This window comes from Penaeus monodon, chromosome 39 (genome assembly GCF_015228065.2).
Source record: "Penaeus monodon isolate SGIC_2016 chromosome 39, NSTDA_Pmon_1, whole genome shotgun sequence".
NCBI classification, from domain to species: Eukaryota; Metazoa; Arthropoda; class Malacostraca; order Decapoda; family Penaeidae; genus Penaeus; species Penaeus monodon.
The window spans coordinates 28,220,179-28,240,132 of record NC_051424.1 but is presented as its reverse complement, the minus strand read 5'-3'; the positions used below and the strand labels follow the sequence as shown (position 1 = coordinate 28,240,132).

Below are 19,954 nucleotides of genomic sequence, written 5' to 3'. Positions count from 1 at the left end.
TGGGATCTTTTTCCCCTTTCCATCTTTTCCCCTTGCCCTTCCCCCCCCCCTTTCCTTTGCTTTCCCTTTCCTGTCCCCCCCCCTTCCGTTTTTCCCTTTTTCCTTTTCCTTTCCTTTTCCCTTTTTCCTTTATCTTTTTTTTTTTTTTTTTTTTTTTTTTTTTTCCCCTTTTTTCCCCCCCTTCTTACCTTTCTTCTTCCCCTTTTTTTTTTTCTCTCTCTTTTTCTCTTTTTTCCTTTCTTTTTTTTTTTTTTTTCCCCTCTTTTTTTTTCTTTCCTTTCTTTTTTTCCTTTTTTCCTTTTTTCTTGTTTTCCCCCCCCCCTTTCCCTGTCCTTTTTCCCTTCCCTTCCCCCTCCCTTTCCCTTTTCCCCGTCTTTTCTTTCCTCCTCCTTTTCCCTCTTTCTTTTTTTCCCTCTCCGCCTCTTTCTCCCCCTTTCCTTCCTCCCCCTCTTCCCCCTCTCCCCTCTTTTTTCCCCCTCCCCCCCCCCTCCTCTTCCCTCCTTTTCCTCTTCCCTTCCCTCCCCTTCCCTTCCCCTTCCTTCCCCCTTTTTACCTTTCTCTTTCTTTTTTTTTTTTTTTTTTTTCTCTCCCCCTCTCCTCTCTCTCTCTCTCTCGCCTTCCTCTCTCTCCCTTCTCTCTCTCTCTCTCCCCTTTTCCTCTCTTTCCCCCTCTCTTCTCTCTTCCTCTCTCTTTCTCTCCTTTCTTCTCTCTCTCTTTTCCTTCTTTTTTCCCTCTCTTCCTCTCTCTCTCTCCTTCCTTTTCTTTTTCCCCTTCTCTTCTCTCTCTCTCTCTCTCTTCTTTTTCTCTCTTTTTTCCTTCTCTCTCTCCTTCTCTCTCTCCTCTTCCCCTCTTTCCCCCCTTCTCTCTCTCCTTTCTCTCTCTCTCTCTTTTTCCTCTCTTTTTTCTCCTCTCTTTTTCTCTCTTTTTTCTCTCTTTTTTCCTCTTTTTCTCTCTCCTCTCTCTCTCCTCTTCTTCTTTTTCCTTTCTCTCTCTCTCTCTTTTCTCTCTCTCCTCTCTCTTTTCTTTCTCTCTCTCTTTTTCTTCTCTCTCTCTCTCTCTCCTCTCTCTTTTTTCTCCCCCCCTCCCCCCCCCCCTTCTCTTTGAAATTTCTCCAAATCATCCTACTATCGCCTTCTCCCCCCTTGTGACCGGGTGGGGTTTTCCCGTTTCTTGGGCAAATTTCCCTAGAAGGGGGGAGGGGGGTCTGGAGTGCTCCCCGGGGGCAGGTCCACCCCCAAGCAAGGGATGAACTTGGATCTTCCACCCGCCAAGGAGGGCCCCAGAGCCAAAAAGGGCAAAACAACGATGTAGGAGACAGCAAGAAAAAGGGGTGGGGTTTTTGGAGTGTGTGATATGGGGAGGTTTTTATTGTTATTATTATTATTTTTAAAATTTTTTTAGCAATACCTTGATATAAATTGAGGGTTGTGTCACCTTTAGATACACAGCTGTGTTTTCAAAACCATTGATTAATGTAGCAAAATTAATAAATTTTAAATGCAAAGCTGTTTTGACCCCCCCGCCCCCCAAGCATACATATTTTTTTCTGTAATTTTAAAATATAGCAGTATTTAAAATGGTCAACACACTATACAGGGGTCTCTAAAAAACACAGGTTTGTCCTAAGTTTCCCCAAGACCCACTGGCATCTTCCCAAAACTTTGCATTCCAAATTTCCCTCTTAGATTGGCTCTTTGACTGGCCGGGGATTTTCTTTTCCCGCCATTCTTTTTCCACAATTTTTAGATATTCATCTCCTACTCCATTTACCACACTCCCCTTCCCACCCTTCACCTCCACCCTTACCCCCTCAGTTTTGCCCCGAATGCGGAGGAGATCCGGCTGACTTACAAAAAACCAGCGGGGAAATCGCCTCATGTCCGACGCCAGATGAAAGACCCAATATGATTATTGAAACGTGGCCGATAAAAGTCTTGTGTGCTTTCAAGTTGCAAAAGATTTTGTGCAGGTTGGTGGAATTGTGATAAACACTATATTAATGGATGGTTAGGTCATTTTGAGGTTTTATTTTTAAAGATCTTTTTATGTTAATGGGAAATATTTTTTTGCTAATTTGGTGTACATTCTGGTGTTTGATAAAAAAAATCAATTCAAAATTTGATATAAGTTATAATTTTTAAATGCTATGAATATATATTTAATACGGAGTAAAAATTTTAATATCAGTGGTATAAATTGACAGTATATTGAAAATATGTAAATATATTGGTTTATATTGGTACTTTTTGTTATTTTTGCAAAAAAAAAGCCCAAAAAGGTTGTAAATGCTAACACCCATTCTCAGGGGGAAACTAAGAAGGGTATCAGCAAGATGGAAAAGAAAGCCAAACCGCTGCGGGAAAAGCTCCCAAAGGGCGGTTTTGAAAAAAAACCCGTCAAGCTCAATCAACCCCATGGTCAAGGGGGTTTCATTTTGGGTCACCCCACACAATTTGGTGAGTCTCTTCCTCTGGGAGGGGCGAAAGGGTTAATTTATTATTCACCATTCCTTTTTCCCCTGAAAAGTTAGTATTTTATTGTACAAAGCTAATTATTGTTAGGAAAAAACCAAAATGATTTATTTTTTTTAACAAAATTTTTTCTTTTGAGGCCCAAAACAATTTATCTTTTTAATATAACAAAATAATCCATTAAAATGAACAAGGCTAATCCCTTGATTGGACTAAAGAAATTGGCAAAAGTATTTTTTATTTTTAACCCAAATTTCTCATTGCGAAAAAGACCAATCCCTTTAATTCACCAAACTAAATTGATTTTAAATCAACAGGAAAATCTCGGGGAACCATTTATGACTAACTAAAATATTCCCCCGCCAAAGGGGCCCCGCACCCAAGTCACCATCGAAACAAAAAGCTAAGTTCCGGCCTCGGCCCCGCCCCCAAAGGGGGAGCAGAGGGAGGAGGGGGGGGGTTGGCAGGGGGAAGGGAGGAGCACGGAGGTCAGAAAGCCCCAAATAAAAATAAAAATGAGAGGCAGCAGCCAAGTTGGTGAGAGGCCAGAGTGAGAAAACGAAGCATGAAAAAAGGCTCACCCGGGGCCAGCATGAAAAGAGCTCAAGCGATGCCCAGGTGTCGACCACGGCGCCCCCGCAGCTGAGGTCAAGAGGTGTTCTTCAGCTGTGGTGAAGAAGGTTAGAAATATAAACTATAATTTATTTTTATTTTACGGGGGTATGTTTTCTGTTGTGTTATTTTTATATTTTTTTTCTAATTAAAAATGATTACTTTTTAAGTAAAATAATGTAGCAAATTGTAAGATTTAAAAAAAATTGAGGTGTTAAATATCTTTTCAAAAGGATATTTTACATAAAAAGCTTTTTAATTTTAGTATATCAAAAGGAAAAATTAGAAAAATAATTATTTTGTATGTATATAAAATCACTAACAAAAAAAATCTAAACCCCCAACCAAATGTTTAAACTGTAAACTCGATATCTCTCAGTTTACCCGTCCCCCCCAAAAAAGCAACAAAAAACCGGGGGTAACCTTGGCGACCCATGTTCACACTTCCCACCCACCCCCAAGGAGCCTGGGTAAAGGGGGACCCCTGGGACCAAAATTCGCCGGGCTGTCGGTCCAAAAGGGGCTCTCTTCTACCTTGCTAGGGTTATCTGGGAAAGGGTAGGGCCCAAAGGGGAAAAGCCCGACGATAGTTTTCGTCGCTGGGGCCCAATCCAGCGGGGGACCTGTCAATTTTATCCAAGGGTTTTACATGCCGAACTCTCATGAAGTAGGTTCTTAACATTTTTGATTTCCTCTTTTTCTTTTATCTCCCCCCCCTTTTTTTTTTTTTTTTTTTCTTTTTCATCTCTTATTTTATTCAATCCTTAAATTTTTTTTCAATACCTTTATGTTTTTTATAGTAACAAAATTGTTTTGAGTTTGAATCTTGGGGAAAAAAGTAAATCTAAAAAAAAGCTTTTAAACCGCTATCTTAATAAGATATCCTGAAATCATTAGGTCATGTGGAAATTTGAAAAATATGAATTTGTCTATCTGTGTAACGAAAAGAATGTTAATGCATCTGTAAGCAAAAATCAACATGCGTATATGAAACAGTGGTCCCGTCTACAGAGGGGAAAAGCTAATGATAGTAATATTGTCAATTTTTTTCCCCCAACCCATTTTTATATGTATGTACAATCACAACTTTGAAATAAATTTTTAGAATATTTTGTCTTCCAGAAAGTTTCCCCCCATTGCCCAACCCCAAACTCAGAGAGCGGTGGCCTTTGTGTGCGTGCTGCTCCGGTTGCCGCTTTGCTCTTTGTGCCGTCAGTATCTGCCCTTTTTCAAACGAGATGATGCCTTTTGAAACCCCCCCATCAAGAGGAACCCCTGGTGAAATTCCTCCCACCGCACCTTTCCCCCCGGCCCTGCTAAGGGACGGCGTTATGCATTAGTGATTGACCTGATAATCGCCTTGTTATGTGGGGGGTAGGGGCCCCCCCCCAAATAGTTTTAAAAGGGCAGTGTAAAAATGATAAAATTTTCATTATGAAAAAAATTCTTTAGGCATGAATAAAGATAAATTCTCTAAACAAACCCTTTTCCCACATATTCTTGTTAATTATTTTTTTCTTCCAAATTTAAAACCCAGAAATATATGTGTACTTACTATATAATAATCTCTAACAATCATCATCATTTTCTTCCATTCTCTCTCCAGGGCCCGCTCTACGGCCACCAGATCAGAAAAAAAAGACCAGGTGTTATCTACTCTCAGCATGCCAGCCTATCGACACAAACCCCTTCGGGGCCTGGGGGCCACCAACTCAGCCCCAAGGGGGTATTTCCCGGGAAAGGGGCACTTCTCTTGCTTACAGATTGCTTCAGTACTGGTGATGTTAGGTTGGAAGCTTTATAGTTTTGTTGTTGTTTTTTTTGTTGTTTTTTGAGTTTTTAGTTTTTTTTCTTTAATTTTTCTTTTTTTTTTTTGTCGATTTTTTTTGTCAACATTTTTTTTTTTTTTTGTTTAGTAGGCAGTGATTGATACCAAAAATTATGTATTTGTAAAAAAAAATATTTTGGGAGACTCTTGAAAAAATTTCATTATTTTAGTTTTGGGCATGTGGACAAACTCGATGCAACACCTCTTGGCGGCCACAAATGCGCAGGGAAAAAGATTCAATACAGATTTTTTACCGAAAAATCAGATCATTAGCACCACTGCACCATACAGAAGAGGGTCGCAAAGGGACCCATAATTCTCTCCCCTCTCTCTCTCTTCTCTATCTCTCTCCTCTCTCTCCTCTTTCCTTCTTGTTTTAATCTCTAACTTCCTTTTTATTAATTTCACTTCTTCATTCTTTCCTTTACTCCCTCTTTCCTTTCCCCTTCCCTTCTTTTTCTCCTCTCATTTTCCCCTCTCCCATGTTTTTTTCGCCTCTTCCTCTTTGTCCTCTCCCCTAAACCAAATTAAGTAAATTTTAAAACCCCGGATCCAATCCTGACAAATGTTCATAAAAAGTACGCCTTTAACCCTTTTTCGGGGATGGCATGTTGTACATGCCATCCCCTGGAGTTTACTTTTTTTTATTGTTTTACACAATGGTACACTTTTTATAAGTCACCAGTGAGCCAATTTGGAGTACTGCCTGTCTTTCCTTTTTCACTTTTCCTGATTTACAAAAATTTTTTACGTTCCTTATTTTGCTTACTATGTTTATAATTTATAGTAATTTTAATGTCTTTATAAAAAAGCACCCCTTTAATTCATTGCTTATAAAAAAAAAAAAATTTTTCTCCCCAATTCAAGGAAATCAGGGAAGTCACAAGGTTTTTAATTGACTTCTTTTTTGGCAAGCACCCGGAGCCCCTTTTTTTGTAGAGACATTTCCAACACACACACAACACACCCACACCACCCCACACACACACAACACACACCACACACACACCACACACACCACACACACACACACACAATTCAACACGGGGGCACAAAAGCAAACCACAACACCAAAAAAACAAAAAACACCAAAAAAATTTGAAACTTTTTGAGTTTTCCCCCCAACGGAATAGCCCTCCCCTGAGGGGGGGGGGCAGGAATCACCTGATTTTTTCCCCCTTTAAAATTCCTAAGGGAATACTGGACCCCCCCTCCTCCCCCCAACCTGGGGTGGGAGAGGGGGCCCAGGGGAAAATCGACCGCAGTTTGCCCCCCACGCACCCCTCAACGATAGCCCTCAGCCCAAACCCTTTTTTAGAATTTTTGCAAATAGGAGGGGGGGAGGGGGGGCCAAAGGGGGAGGGGAAGGGGGGAAAAATACAGAGTTTTGATTTGAAAAAAGGGAAAATTTAAAAATGAACTTCAAAGCCCAAAAAAATGGTTTTTTTCATTGCTTTATAAATTGGAGGGACTGAAAAACTTGAACCTTTTTTAAAATTTTAAGGATTTAGGTTAAAAAAAGGTGGGAAAGGATTATTTTTGGGGTAAAGAAATTTTGAAGAACTCAATTAAATTTTTTTTCCCCTTTTTGGGAAAATTAAAACCTTATTTGTAGTTGGGTAGTTAAAAATGGGATCATTTAAAACCCTTTTTTTAAAATCTTTGATCAAATTTTTGATTAAAAAAAAAAAAGGGAAAAAAAACCCCCCCAAAAACCCCATTTCCCCCCTTTGATTTCCCGGGACTAGGAGAAGCTTGGGGAATCCCATTACCCCCCATCCCAGACCAAACCCAAAAGAAGGGGGTCACATCAACAAATTCCCTTTAATAACAAGTTGGAATGGGAGCTTTTTAGGAAATTAAAAATTTCAGGGGTTTTTAGGTTTTTTTCAGATTTTAACCATTTTTCTTTTTTGTTTGAATGTGAAAGAGTGAAATGAAAAGATGGAATTTTATTTTATAGTTTTTAACCCAAAAAAATTTTAATTTTTCATTTAGTTTTGGAAAAGGGGATTGATGCAGACGCTAATCAAAAATTTTTGGTTTTTAATTTTTTTTAATTTTCCCCAAAAGGGGAAAAAAAAAAAGGGGGCAAAATTTTTGGATTTTTTTTGAAATTTTAAATTTTTTTATTGAAAATTAAAATTTTGAAAAATAAAATTTTTTTTTTTCCTTTTTTTTCTTGTTTTTATTTTTTTCGGTTGAAGCGAAGGGAGGCAAGGAAAGAAAGGGGCCCTAAAAAATGAAAAACCCAAAAAATTCCCCGAAAATTATTTTCCAAAAATTTTGGTAAGGGGGGAAAAATTTTCCCGTTTATTTTTGTTTGGGGGGTAGGGAAAAAAGGGGGGGGGGGGGTTTTTTTCTATTGTTTTTTCTTTTTTTTTCATATATAATTTTAAAATATCGGGAAAAGTTTTTTTTTGATTTTGTAAAAAGGGGTTTAAAAACAAAAATTAAGAAAAATTAACTAAAAAAATAAAATTTCTTTTTTTTTTTTTTTGCCTTTCTTTTTTTTTCCCCCTTTTCCCCTTCCCGTTGGGGCGATGGCCCCCCAAGCAAGAGGGGGAAAGGCCCCGTTCCCCCGAACTGAAAAATGCCCCCCAAAAGCTGCAAAACCTTACCCCCAAAAAGAAATCCCTGCAGCAGGGGGAAAAAACATCTGAAAACCCCGAGAAGGAAGATTAATTTCCATCTTTTTCCTAGGAGGGCGGAGATTGGGATTGGCGGGTTTTAATTTCGGGTAGGGTTTTCCTTCTTTTTCTTTTCCTTTTCTCCCCCCTTTTTTTCTCTCTCCTTCTCTCTCTCTCTCTTTCTTTTGTTTTTTCCCCCTTCTCTCTCTTCCCCCCCCCTCCCTTTCCTTACCTTTCTCTTCCTAAATTTTTTTTTTTTTTCCATTTCCTTTTTCTTCATTCTTTCCCTGTTTCTTTGCATTCTTATTGTGACATTAACTCATAATGCATTTGATATTTTGTCTTATTTCCGTAGAGATGTTCAGCAGATGTAAAGAAAGAAGAATGACTATCAAACTAATTTATTTGCATATTTATACAGAAAAAAGAGACATTACAGTATATGTTTATAGATATGTATAGATAACTATTTAATTATTTATTTTATCAAATATTTATGTACAAATATATCCCCTCCTCTTCTCCTTGCAGAGTCCAAGAGTGCCCCGCAACAAGAAGAACATTGAGAGTGTGTATGCCACAATGTTCCGTTCCCTCATGCAGCGGCTGGTGGTGAAGTTCGCCTCGAGTGAGTCACGACAGTGCCCTGACCTGCCACCCTCTATTGAGGAGTTCCACCAGCGTTTCCGTATCATCATGGCTTCGTCCTCGCTCCGCAACAAGCTCAAGTTCCGCCCAGTCGTAAATGTGTCGGATATCGATTTCCATATTGTCAATACGCTTATCTATGTAAGTATTTGTAGGGATACGTGTGCATATGTGTGAGAAAGAGCGATGGGGTGGGAGACAGAAAACAGGTGCGTAAATGAGTGTAAGCATGGAGAGAGAGAGAGAGAGAGAGAGAGAGAGAGAGAGAGAGAGAGAGAGAGAGAGAGAGAGAGAGAGAGAGAGAGAGAAACAAAGAGAGAGAGAGTGAGTGAGTGATTTTTTGTTTTGTTTGGTTTTTTTCTTAAAATCTGTATATTTTTTGGTAGGTATTTTTGTTTGAAGTGTTTTTATTGTTTGTATGCCATCTTATAAGCATACATCATTATTATGGAAAAAAGAGTATAGAATTTTGTTGTATAAACCAATTATCTGCTTTATAGAAAAGTTAGTGGAAGTATGGTTTTCACTTTGATTATATTTAGGTCATCAAAAAATCTGATGTGATGAAGTACACTGATTATACTTAAGATGATTATTTTAGTTTGTTTATGTAAACAGAAATACAAAATAGTATGCACTTGAGACAGCTCATGATCAGAAAAAAAAACTATATGAAAGAAAACTGCACTGACTGTAAATTATTTCTGTTAAAATATATACCATTAATTTCTCTTGTACCCCCACAGAGTTCACTTTGCTCCAAGCATGACCGTGAATCATATGCGTATCAGCTGTATCTCGCATACCAGCAGTACCCCCAGGCACTCCTCAATGCAGTTCTAACGCGTATGCGACAAGACCAGATGATCAGCTACAAGAAATGTTATAACAGGTCGCAGGTGGCACAGACTTGCCTGCCATTATCCACGTCCCCTTTCCAGCTGTCTGTCACGTACCATCATGTCTTTAATTTTAAGGTGAGAGGGTCAGAAGGTATACTTGTTTGTTTGTTTGCTTGGCTGATATTGTTTGGTTAGCTTAGCTTGCTTTGTTTAGTTTGTATTCATTGCTATATGTCTTTTGCTTTCTCTTCCATTTCCTCATTCTGTCCTATTGTTATATTACCTCTCTTCTCATGTACTTTGTTATCAGTTGATCTACTAAAGACTTGGTTTCCAGATTGATTTTACACTGACCTTTAATCCGTTAATTCTGCATTTCAGTACCAGTACGAGATCTACAGCCAGGCATGGCAGATGCTGAAGCAGCTGATTACAAAGAAGCATAAAGCCATTGTTGAGAACGTGAACTACAAGCAGAGTCTGACAGAGAGCTGCCTCACTACAGAGGAGGAGACTGACATCACTGACAGTACAGCTGACAGACTTGCACTGGCTCCTGCTCCTGCTGCTCTCAAGGTTGAAAAAGTGATTGGCAGCATGGACGTTGGCAGTGGATTCCAAGAGAAGGGCGTTCCAGTGGTGATTCTACACGAGGGCGGCTACTGTGCCACCATTGTTGCCCTTTTGGCCACCAAACGCATCATCTTCGACATCACCATACCTGAGCAGATCATCATGATGGACCAGCAGCAGCGCTTAAGGAGGCCCCAGCACCAGTCCCTCTTGCGGCGGTTTTCTCTTCGCATTCACAAATGGCCGGTAAAGAGGTGGGAGACTCCCTGGGAGGCTACGACATGGCACCTTCTTGCAGCTTGGAAGCCAGAGGTGATGTCACTGCAGGCCCCAAAGGGGCACTCACTTTGGGTCAAGGAGAGACTCAAGGAGAGGGCCAATTTTGAAAGCAGCAGCAGAAGAAAGCACAGCTGCAGAGATAAAGACAGAAGGAGGGAAAAGAAAAGTAGTCGTGAAGGGAAGAGGAAGAAGGGGAAAAAGGCAAGACATGAAGAAGAGGGCAATGAAAAAGAGATAACAACACCCTATTCACCTTCTCTTGATCAGACTATTGAAATCAGTGCAACAGCGGCTGTCACTGAGGAACAATTTGGGCCCAGCCAGAGACTACTGAGGAGACTGCCCAGAAACCTGAGAACACCACAGGAACTGCTGAAGAGATGGAGGAAACAGGGGAACCCATTGCAAGGGACAGAGGACAGCAACCAGCTAGGGGATGTATCGTCACTTGAAGGCGATGATGTTGATATCACCAACACATCTGTAAGGCATATGTCTGCTTTGCACCAATTTTGTTTATTTCTTTTTGATGCTATAATCAAAGTAATATCGGTAGTCATGATAGAAACATGAATACGATGAATTGAATGTCATATTTTATTATTCTGAATTTATTCAGAATTGGGTTGATTTCATCCCTCTCTAGTAGAAAAGGTTAGCCAACTCATCAGAGAATCTGCTAAGCATTTCCCAGATTATCTGTTTTTAATTATTCACTCTTATTTCTTTATCTTCTATTTCACACTCCTTCAGCAAAACAAAGCCAGTCATCTGCATCCCGCCTCGGCCTGTACATGATGCGAGACCAGCTGACCTTGGCGGAGGTCGACCAGATCAACATCCAGCACGCTCAGGAGCACCTTGTGGTCAACGCCTGCGAAATCACCATCCGCCTCCGACCCCCACCAACCTGCAGGAGGAGGTGGATGAGGCCATCGCAAGGGATGACCTGAGACTGTGGATAATCTCTGCCCCCACTCCCCAAGAGGTGTGACTGCGGAGGCCTTGGAGAAGAGGAGGAGGTGAGTAAGGGGTGGCTCTCTCGCTCTCTGGTTCTGTGTGTTGTGTCGGTTTTTTTTTTTTTTTTTTTTTTTTTTTCTCTCCTCTTCTAGTTCTCTATGTTTTTTTTTCATTTCTTTTGATAGTTCTCTTCCAAATTTTCCCTGGTTTTCCTTCTTGTTCTCTTGTTCCCTTTCTCTCTCTCTCTCTGTACCTTTGTTTGTCTGTATTCTCCCTTTTTCTCTCTCTCCTTCTTCATTTCTATCCTTCTCCCTCTGTCTTTCTCTCCCTTCCCCCTTCTCTCCCTTTCCCCCTATCTATTCCTTCCTCTTTCTCACCCTTTTTCCCCCTTTCTGTTTTTCTCTCAGTTTCTGTTCCTCTTCCCCTTTTATTTCACGTCTCTCTCTGTCTTGTCCTGAATATTTCCTACCACACTCTTTTCCTCCCCGCCCCCTCAGAGTCACGCTGGAGATCTGGAACCCCGCTGGAGGAAATGTTTCGAACAAGTGGAGAAAGGGGGGTGAGAGTGAGGACTTGTGGAATTCGTAAAGGAGGCATTCGAGTACATCCACTCATGCAGGGAGGTTGGGGCATCAATCTGTGAGCTCAAGGTACGTGTGGTTGATATGTGTGGGTACATGTGACCTGTGTGTATTTTAATGGGGTGCTGTATATGAATAGTGTATTCAAGTTTTTTTGTATGTTCTTTTGTGCAGTGTGTTTGTGTTAGCTAAGTAGTGTAGTATGTTTTAAAAAGTGTATAGTACACACAAGCATATCCCAGACATCCTAATAAGAGAATTTAATACCCCTCATTTGTAAGAATTATTTCAGCAAAATATAGAAAAGAAATGTGATGATATAGGAAAGAAAGGGGAAACATATTGACAAAAAAAAAAATAAACAGATCATGTATAGCTTTTTGGAAATTTGTCATATATCCATCAGGCAAATTAGAAAGGGATGTTTTTATATCCCTTTTTGTATATAAACCCCTATACACTCACACACACATAGATTGTACAACACAATTTTAGTATATTTTTTGAGGACTTGCCTGTAACACATACAAAGACAAATCAGAAGAAATGCTATTACCCATTAAGCCACGGGGAATTATTATCCAAAAAAAAATAGGTAGAACATTAGCATGAACTTTGAGAACAATTAGGAACAGATTGTACTTTGTAAGATCATTAGTGTTTTTGATTTGTAGTAGTATGATTAGAACAGTGTTTATATTCTTATTTTGGTATTGTTATAAGTGGGATAATATTTTTATTTTTATTACTAATATTCTTGTTGCTTTTAATCATTACTACTATTATTTTTATCAACATCATTATAATTATTCATATCATTATGCCTTCATTTGCATTCACATTATAATCATTAATATTATAGCATCATTCATTCATCCTGTCCACAGTGACTTTATCATCCATATTGCATATAATTTCTTTTAACCCGAACCCCTCCTGCAGGAGAGATACAGCCAGCAGTGCCCCTGGCCAGTCAGCTACATCCTCTACCGCATGGAGGAGGCCCCCGGGTTTGGGGCTGCGGGTGGGCGTTTCGCTGGTCAGGTGGGTCACTATGGCCTACACGAAGCCCTGGCTCATCCACACCAATAAGATCACCAGGTGGGTTGTGGGTTGTGTGTAATTTGGTGTTTGTATTATGGTATAGTTCATTGTCATTTTTATTAGTGTTACTAGTAATAGTCACAGTGGTAGTAGTAGTAGTAGTAATACTCAATTCCACCAGGAAAATAATGTGATGATTTATTTTATTTTATTTGATTTTATTATTATTTTTTTTTGTGTAGTCAATTAGTAAACCTTGTGACCTTACCTGATTTCACCCTTTCTTGAATTGGCTGGAAAACCTTTTTTTTTACTAATTCTATTAATATTGATGGTGTTATTTATTTTTTTTTTTAATTACTATAATGTTATAGACATTAGTGACAGCAACATAAGGTAATTAAAAATATTTTTGAAAATCAAGGAAAAGGGTAAACAGGTGAGATAGGCAGTACTTGTAATTGGCTCACTGGTGACTTAGTACAAGTGTAACCATCTGTATAAAGGCTCACACACTCTCTCTCTCTCTCTCTCTCTCTCTCTCTCTCTCTCTCTCTCTCTCTCTCTCTCTCTCTCTCTCTCTCTCTCTCTCTCTCTCTCTCTCTCTCTGTCCCTTGCAGTAAACTCACAGTGGGCATGGCATGTCCGCTGGATTCAGGTCAGTTGTAATAGTAGTTATTTTAGTAGTACTAGTAGTTTTCTTTCTTTTAACGGTAGGTTCATGTTTGAGCCGCCGTGGTCACAGCGTGATACTTAATTGTAGTTTTCATGTTGTGATGCTCTTTGAGTGAGTACGTGGTAGGGTCCCCAGTTCCTTTCCACAGAGAGTGCCGGTGGTACCTTTTATTTATTTATCCGGGCTTGGGACCAGCACTTGACTTGGGCTGGCTTAGCCACCCAGTGGCTAGGTAGGCAATCAAGGGGAAGTTCCTTGCCCCCCAAGGGAACAACGCGGTGGTCGGTGACTCGAACCCTCGAATTCAGATTGCCGTCGTGACAGTCTTGAGTCCGACGCTCTAACCATTCGGCCACCGCGGCCCCCAGTACTAGTAGTAGTAATAGTAATAATAGCAATAGTAATTGTAATGGTAGTAGTAGTAATAGTAGTAGTAGTAGTAATAGTAATAGTAGTAGTAATAATAGTAATAGTAGTAGTAATAAGAGTAGTAGTAGTAGTAATAGTAGTAGTAGTAGAAATAGTAGTAGTAGTAGTAATAGTAATAGTAGTAGTAATAGTAGTAATAGCAGTAGTAGTAGTAGTAATAGTAGTAGTAGTAGTAATTAGTATTGTTTTCATCTCTTTTGGTGGTTGAATTTGGTAAGACCACCAGACTGTTACTTGAAAAATATAACCTATGTATATATTTTTTCTGTTGGTCTGTCAGTCAATTGATCTTTCCATTTACCTACGTTTCTGTCTATCTATCTGTCTTTCTGTCTTTATATCTATCATTCTATTTGTCTGTCAATTAGTATATTTCTCTGTCTGTATATCCATACATCTTTCTGTGTGTTTTTCTCTGTCCATCCATCTATCCACCCCTCCTCCCTCCCTCCCCCCCCCTCCCTCCCTCCCCTCTCTCTCTCTCTCTGTCTCTCTCCCTCTCTGTCTCTCTCCCTCTCTGTCTCTCTCCCTCTCTGTCTCCTTCTCTCTCTCTCTCTCCCTCTCTCTCTCTCTCTCTCTCTCTCTCTCCTCTCTCTCTCTCTCTTTTCCTCTCTCTCTATCTCTCTCTCTCTCTCTCTCTCTCTCTCTCTCTCTCTCTCTCTCTCTCTCCCCCTCCCTCCCTCCCTCCCTCCCATCTACCTGTCTATCTAATCTACCACTCACCTGCCCATTTATCCACCCACCCATCCACCATTTCACCCATCTATCCATCTACCCATCCATCAATCTTTCTCATCCACCACCAATCCTCCTTCTCCAGAGGGAATCGGCAGAGCGTCAAACTCCAGGGCGTGTACAAGATGAACCTGGACAGCCCGGGGAGGGAGGCGGCGCCGGGCACGAGCATCGACGGGGGAAGGGAGGCCAAATGGAGACAGGAGGAGCCCGAGCGGAGGAGTTGAGGTTTGGAGTGATTTCGTGGTTTTTGATTTATTGTTCGTTTGTAGGGGTTTGGGTGGGTGGGTGTAGGGATGGGGTGTGGGTGTGGGTGGGTGTAGGGATGGGTGGGGTGTGGGTGGGTGTAGGGATGGGGTGTGGGTGTAGGGATGGGGTGTGGGGTAGGGATGGGGTGTGGGTGTAGGGATGGGATGTGGGTGTAGGGATGGGGTGTGGGTGTGGGTGGGTGTAGGGATGGGGTGTGGGTGTGGGTGGGTTTTAGGGATGGGGTGGGGGGGTGTGGGTGGGTTTAGGGATGGGGTTGGGTGTAGGGATGGGTGTGGGTTGTAGGATGGGGTGTGGTGTGGGGTGGTGGGTGTTGGGGTGGGGTGGGGTTGTGTGGTGTTGGTGTTGGGGTGTCTGGTTGTGCTGTGTCGTGTCTGTGTGATTTTTTTTTTAACGTCCATATTAACTTTATCACCTCCCCAGAACAGTACCCGAGCGTCTTCTCTTTTCCCCAAACAGGGGTGAAAAACGAAACCAACGGGGCGAGGAGGATATAACAAGGGAAAAGACGCGGGCAACAGGGGGCCCCGGGAAAAAGTCATCCCAAAAGGAAATTTTGCGAAACGGAAAGAAGGGGGAAAGGAAGAGGGGCAACGGGAGACGCGACAACAGGAGTGCCCCCGGAAGGGTGACAACGCAGCCCCGGGGACAAAAGGGGCGACATAAGGGAAACTGGCCCGCGGAAAGGACGGGGGAACGGAAGGGGGGCGACAAGGGAAACATAACGGAAGGCAGGGGCAACGAAGAAAAAAACAAGGCATGGTAACAGAAGACTAACAGAAGGCATGTAACAAAAAGGACATAACAGAAGGCATGACGCAGAAGAAAAACAGAAGGCAGGGTAACAGAAGGATGACGCAGAAAAAAAACGAAGGATGAAAAACGGGAGACAAACAGAAGGCAGGAAACAGAAGAATAACAAAGGCGGGGCCCCAACGGAAGGCGCCCCAAAAGAAAGACCCGTAGACGAGCCCACGCATCGCAACAGGATCAGGGGTTTTTGACGTCATCGTATCTCAAAGAAGATTTTGGAGAATCTGCGACCTGCAAGGTGATTTTAGTTTTTTTTTTCTCTGAAGTTGGTAATATTTTTTTTAAGGTTGATCTTTTACTTTTTTTTATTATTATTATATTATTAATTATTATATTTTTTTTATTATTTACTATTATTATTTTATTTTTTTATTTTTATTTTATATTTTTATTTTTATTATTATTATTTTTATTTTTATTATTACATCATTATTTTTGGTTTTATAACCCGGCATAACTCTTTTTTTCAAAAACTCATTTTTTGTCGCCTACTTTCTTTTTTTTTAATATCTGTTACCTCTTACATTTTTTTCCCCTTCACTTAGGTTTTTTATAATTTTATGGTTATTCTCATTTTTTTTCTCCCATTATTCTTTCATTCTTTCATTCGCATTTTTGATTTTATCCTGCATATCTCCTATTTGGATTAATTTATTTTAACTATGATCATTTATTTTTTTGATATTTATTCCCCCTTTTCTTTTCTCCCACTTGCCCCAATGACCCCCCTTTCCCCTCCCCCTTCCCCCTTCCCTTCTCTTTCTCTCTCCCTCTCCCTCTCCCTTTCCCTTTCCTTTCCTTTTCCCTTCCCCTTTTCCCTTTCCCTCCCCCCCCCCCTCTCTCTCTCTCTCCCTCTTCTTTTGCATCTTCGCTTTTTTATTTATTCTTTGTCGTTTTCCTTTTTCCCTTTTTCATTTGTCTCCTACTCCTTTTCATTGGTTTCCTTTTCCCTTTTTCTTTTCGTTTCCCTTTTCTCCCTTCTTCATTGTCGTCTTCCTTTCTCCTTCTTCATTGTCGTCTTCCTTTCTCCTTCTTCATTGTCGTTTTTCCTTTCTCTTCTTCCGTCGTCTTGGTCCCGGGCACACGCGCCCCGGGGGAAAACCTTCGGAGAGGGCAACAGCGCGCCATCCGGAGACCCTTCGACATGACGACAGCGACAAGCTGAAAACGCAGCAGGGCAGCAACAAGGGAATCAAAACAGAACACAAAAAAGTGTGAACGAAACAAGACTAAGTAAAAAGGGGAGACGAGGCGAAAAAAGTGAACCAAAGGCTTCGAGGCGGTTCGCAGAGGTTTTCGGTAAGAGTGGGGTAAGTTTGTTTTTAAGTTATTTTTGATTATTTTATTTTATTAAAAGGAAGAGGAGGAGAGGAAGAGGGGGGGGGTTTTGGGGGAACGTGCTTTTTTTTTCCGTTTTAAAATTTTCAAAAGGTATCAAAACAAGCCCCTTTGGCTCGATATTTTTGTTTCGCCCAAAAAATCGGTCCTTTTTTTTTGACAAAACACTTTTAGCTATCAAACTGGGTTTGTTTTTCGATTTTTATTAAAACCCCTTTAAATATTATTTAAAATTTTTAGTTTTTGGGTTTTTTTTATGTTTTTTTTTTGGGGATTAAACCCAACTTTTACTTCAGACTTTTTCATTTCCGGTCAAATCCTTTTTCCCCTCAAAAAAAAGGAAATGAAAATTTTTTTTTTTCCCCCCCCCTCTCCCCTTATCTACCGTTCCCTTTTCCCTGTCCCCCTTTTTCACCTTTATTATTTTTCACCCCCCCTTCTCCATCCTTTTACACCCTATCCCCCCCCTCACCCCTTTTCCACCCAAATCAATGCTGCTCTCTCCCTCCCCCCTTCCCCTTTTCACTTTATCCCTCCCCCTCGCCCCTACCCCTCCTCCCTTCCTCTCTCCCCTCCCTCACACCCTCACTCCCTACCCCCCTCCCCTTTCCCCTTTTTTCCCCCCCCTCATTTTTTCCTCCCCTTTCCCCCCCCCCTCTCGTCACCCCTTTTCCCCCCCCTTTCCCCTTTTCTACCCTTTTCCCCCCCCCTTTCCCCCTTAAACCCACCCGCCCCCCCCCTTCCCCTTTCCCCCCCTTTCCCCTTCCTCCCCCTCCCCCCCACTACCCCCTCCCCCCCCCCTCCCCCCCCTTCCTCCGCCCCCTCATCTACCCCTCCTCCCCTCTCCCCTCAGCCCGGAAGCCCAAAAGGGGCCCCGGGAGAATCCGGCGGGGGGCGTCGGTGCCCACACCCCTCCGCTTGGCCATGGGAAACGCAAAACCGGAAGGACGAGGAGGTTCCAAGGGGAGGGAAAAGGACGATCAAGCAGCCAGATACTAATTTTTTTTATTTGTTTTTTAAAGGAAAAAGAGTAAGAATAAATAACCCCCCCCCCCCCAAAAAAAAAAAAAAAAAAAAAAAAAAATAGTAATAAATAAATAAAAAATTTTTGTGCCCACCTATGTCCTTTTTCCCTCTCCGCGTTTTTCTTCCCTTTTTCTCTCTCTCTCTTCTCTTCCTCTGTCCCACCCATCTCCTCGCCCCGCCACCCCGCACCTTCCCCTTCTCCCCCCTATGCTTTCCCCCTTTGCTTTCCTTTCCTCTTTTTTCTCCTTTCCTCTTCCTCCCTTGCTTTCTCCCTTCCTTCCTTCATTTCTCCCTTCCTTCCTTTATTTTTCCCTTTTTTTCCTTTTTCCCTTCCCTTCCTTCCCTTTATTTCTCCTTCCGTTCCTTTCCTTTATTTTTCCCTTCCGTTCTTCCTCATTTCCCTTCCGTTCCTTCCCTTCTCCCTTCCCTTTTCCCCTTCCTTCATTTCTCCCTTCCGTTCCTTCCTTCATTTCTCCTTCCGTTTTCCCTTCCTTCATTTCCCTTTCCCTTCCCTTTCCCTTTATTTCTCCCTCCGTTTCCCTTTCCTTCATTTCTCCCTTCCGTTCCTTCCTTCATTTCTCCCTTCCGTTCCTTCCTTCATTTCTCCCTTCCTCCCCTCCCTCCCTCCCTTTCTCTCCCTCCTCCCCCCCTTTTCCCCTCCTCGTAGCCCCCGTCCGTCTTGAGCCCCCCCCCGCAGGGCGGGCTACGACAGATAGCGGGCCCGGGGCCCGTGGGTCCCGGGAACGGCACGCTGAACCGGCGGGTTTCGGACCCCCTGCGGGGGGGCCCTGGCCCAACTGGTGATGGAGCGGCCCCGGGCATAGGCAGGGGCATCGTGTGCCGGTTCTCGCCCCCCTGCGCCGCCCCCACCACGACTGCCAACGTGGTGCAGATCCGGCGTCGCCCCCCTGCGCGCACCGCCGAAGGCCCTCGCTCTTTGCAACACCCTCTACACGCTTTGGGGAGGTCCGGGGGTTGGGTTCATGGAGGGAGGGGAAGGGGGCTATCGTTTTTTTTTATTGGAAACTCGGGCCCCCGCCAAATTAAGGTCATTAAAGCGATTTAAGTATAGCGATGAGGTGGGGCTTGAGGGTTTTTCTTCAGTCAACGGAACCGAATACTTAAAAAAAAGTGTCAAATTTCAATAAATCAAAAATCATACAGTAAAAAAAAAAAATAAAAGTTTCTCAGTACTAACCCCCCTCTCCCTACCCCAGAACCGGGGATCTGCCATGCGAGAGAAATCCCCGTACGAGCCGACGGTCGACGCCATCTTTTAAATGGCCCTGTTATCGGCGACAAGAAAATTTTTCAGGGTTTTTTTTCGGCGATCGGAGAATCTTTTTCTCTGCTTAATGTGTTTTTTTTTTTTTTTTTTTTGGGGGGGGTTTTTTTCTCTAAAACTTTTGTTATTATTTTGTTATGTAATTTTTTATACTATAAATAGAATCAGTTGTAAAATTTTAGTTTAAACTTTCAACTGTTTTAATTTGGGTTTTTCATTAATTTGTGTATATTTTCATAGAATTTTCTGATTTTGAGGAAGTTTTTTTTTCTTTTTTTTGGTTGATGCGGCGTGTAATGAAAGGCCCACTTTATATTTTTTTTCCTAAAAGATTCTTAAGGATTCCAGTGGAAGTTTGTGCAATTTGATTTAAATTTTTTTATTAATTCTCTGTGGCCGCCGAAAAAAAAAAAGGGTTTTTTTAAAAAAAAAAAAAAATAAAATTATAAACGCTGAGAAAGTTTTTATTAACCTTAAAATTTTTTGAAATGTTCTTTCCCCAAACAATTGACTTGGGGGTTTTCGAAATGCCTGGGTTATTTTTCACCTTTTCGTTTTCACATGAAAGTATAAAGTAAAAAAAAAACAACTCACGTTTAAACGATTTTTTTTCCGTTAGCAAAAAGAACTAAACCGTTTAGAAGCGCAAGGCCCTCGGCTTTTTATGTCCAGCGCCCCAACAACAAGAGGGTACACCTCTAAAAAAAAATTAATTGGAGCAGAGAAACCCAAACGACCTAGGGGTTTATCTGGAAAAGGTTATATGCTTTTTTTTCACGGGGGGAGATCCGAAGCAGAACAGAAGAGTTTTTCAGCACATTTTGAAGTACCAAAGGTCAAAAGGGAAAATATAAGATGGCGAAATCTGAAAAATGGGTAGGATTTACAGCAGTGACAGAAGGAAACTGCATTTCCCC

General features: G+C 41.6%; 1 protein-coding gene across 1 annotated transcript; it reads left to right on the top strand.

The window, feature by feature from the left end:
- Positions 1 to 8,055: 8,055 nt before the first annotated feature.
- On the top strand, positions 8,056 to 10,877 carry LOC119597535. Its single transcript, XM_037947113.1, has 5 exons — positions 8,056 to 8,330; positions 8,936 to 9,166; positions 9,413 to 9,955; positions 10,151 to 10,371; positions 10,637 to 10,877. Exons 1-5 carry the CDS (start codon positions 8,124 to 8,126, stop codon positions 10,875 to 10,877), a joined length of 1,443 nt encoding a protein of 480 aa, XP_037803041.1. The 5' UTR covers positions 8,056 to 8,123.
- The last annotated feature ends 9,077 nt before the right edge of the window (positions 10,878 to 19,954 follow it).

What these genes read in the sequence shown, in the direction of transcription:
- LOC119597535 (XM_037947113.1), top strand. Translation starts at nt 8,124, where the DNA reads ATGTTCCGTTCCCTCATGCAGCGGCTGGTGGTGAAGTTCGCCTCGAGT. An exon ending in TTGTCAATACGCTTATCTAT is followed by an intron (nt 8,331 to 8,935) that starts GTAAGTATTTGT and finishes GTACCCCCACAG; the next exon opens with AGTTCACTTTGCTCCAAGCA. An exon ending in CAAAGGGGCACTCACTTTGG is followed by an intron (nt 9,956 to 10,150) that starts GTCAAGGAGAGA and finishes TCTCTTGATCAG; the next exon opens with ACTATTGAAATCAGTGCAAC.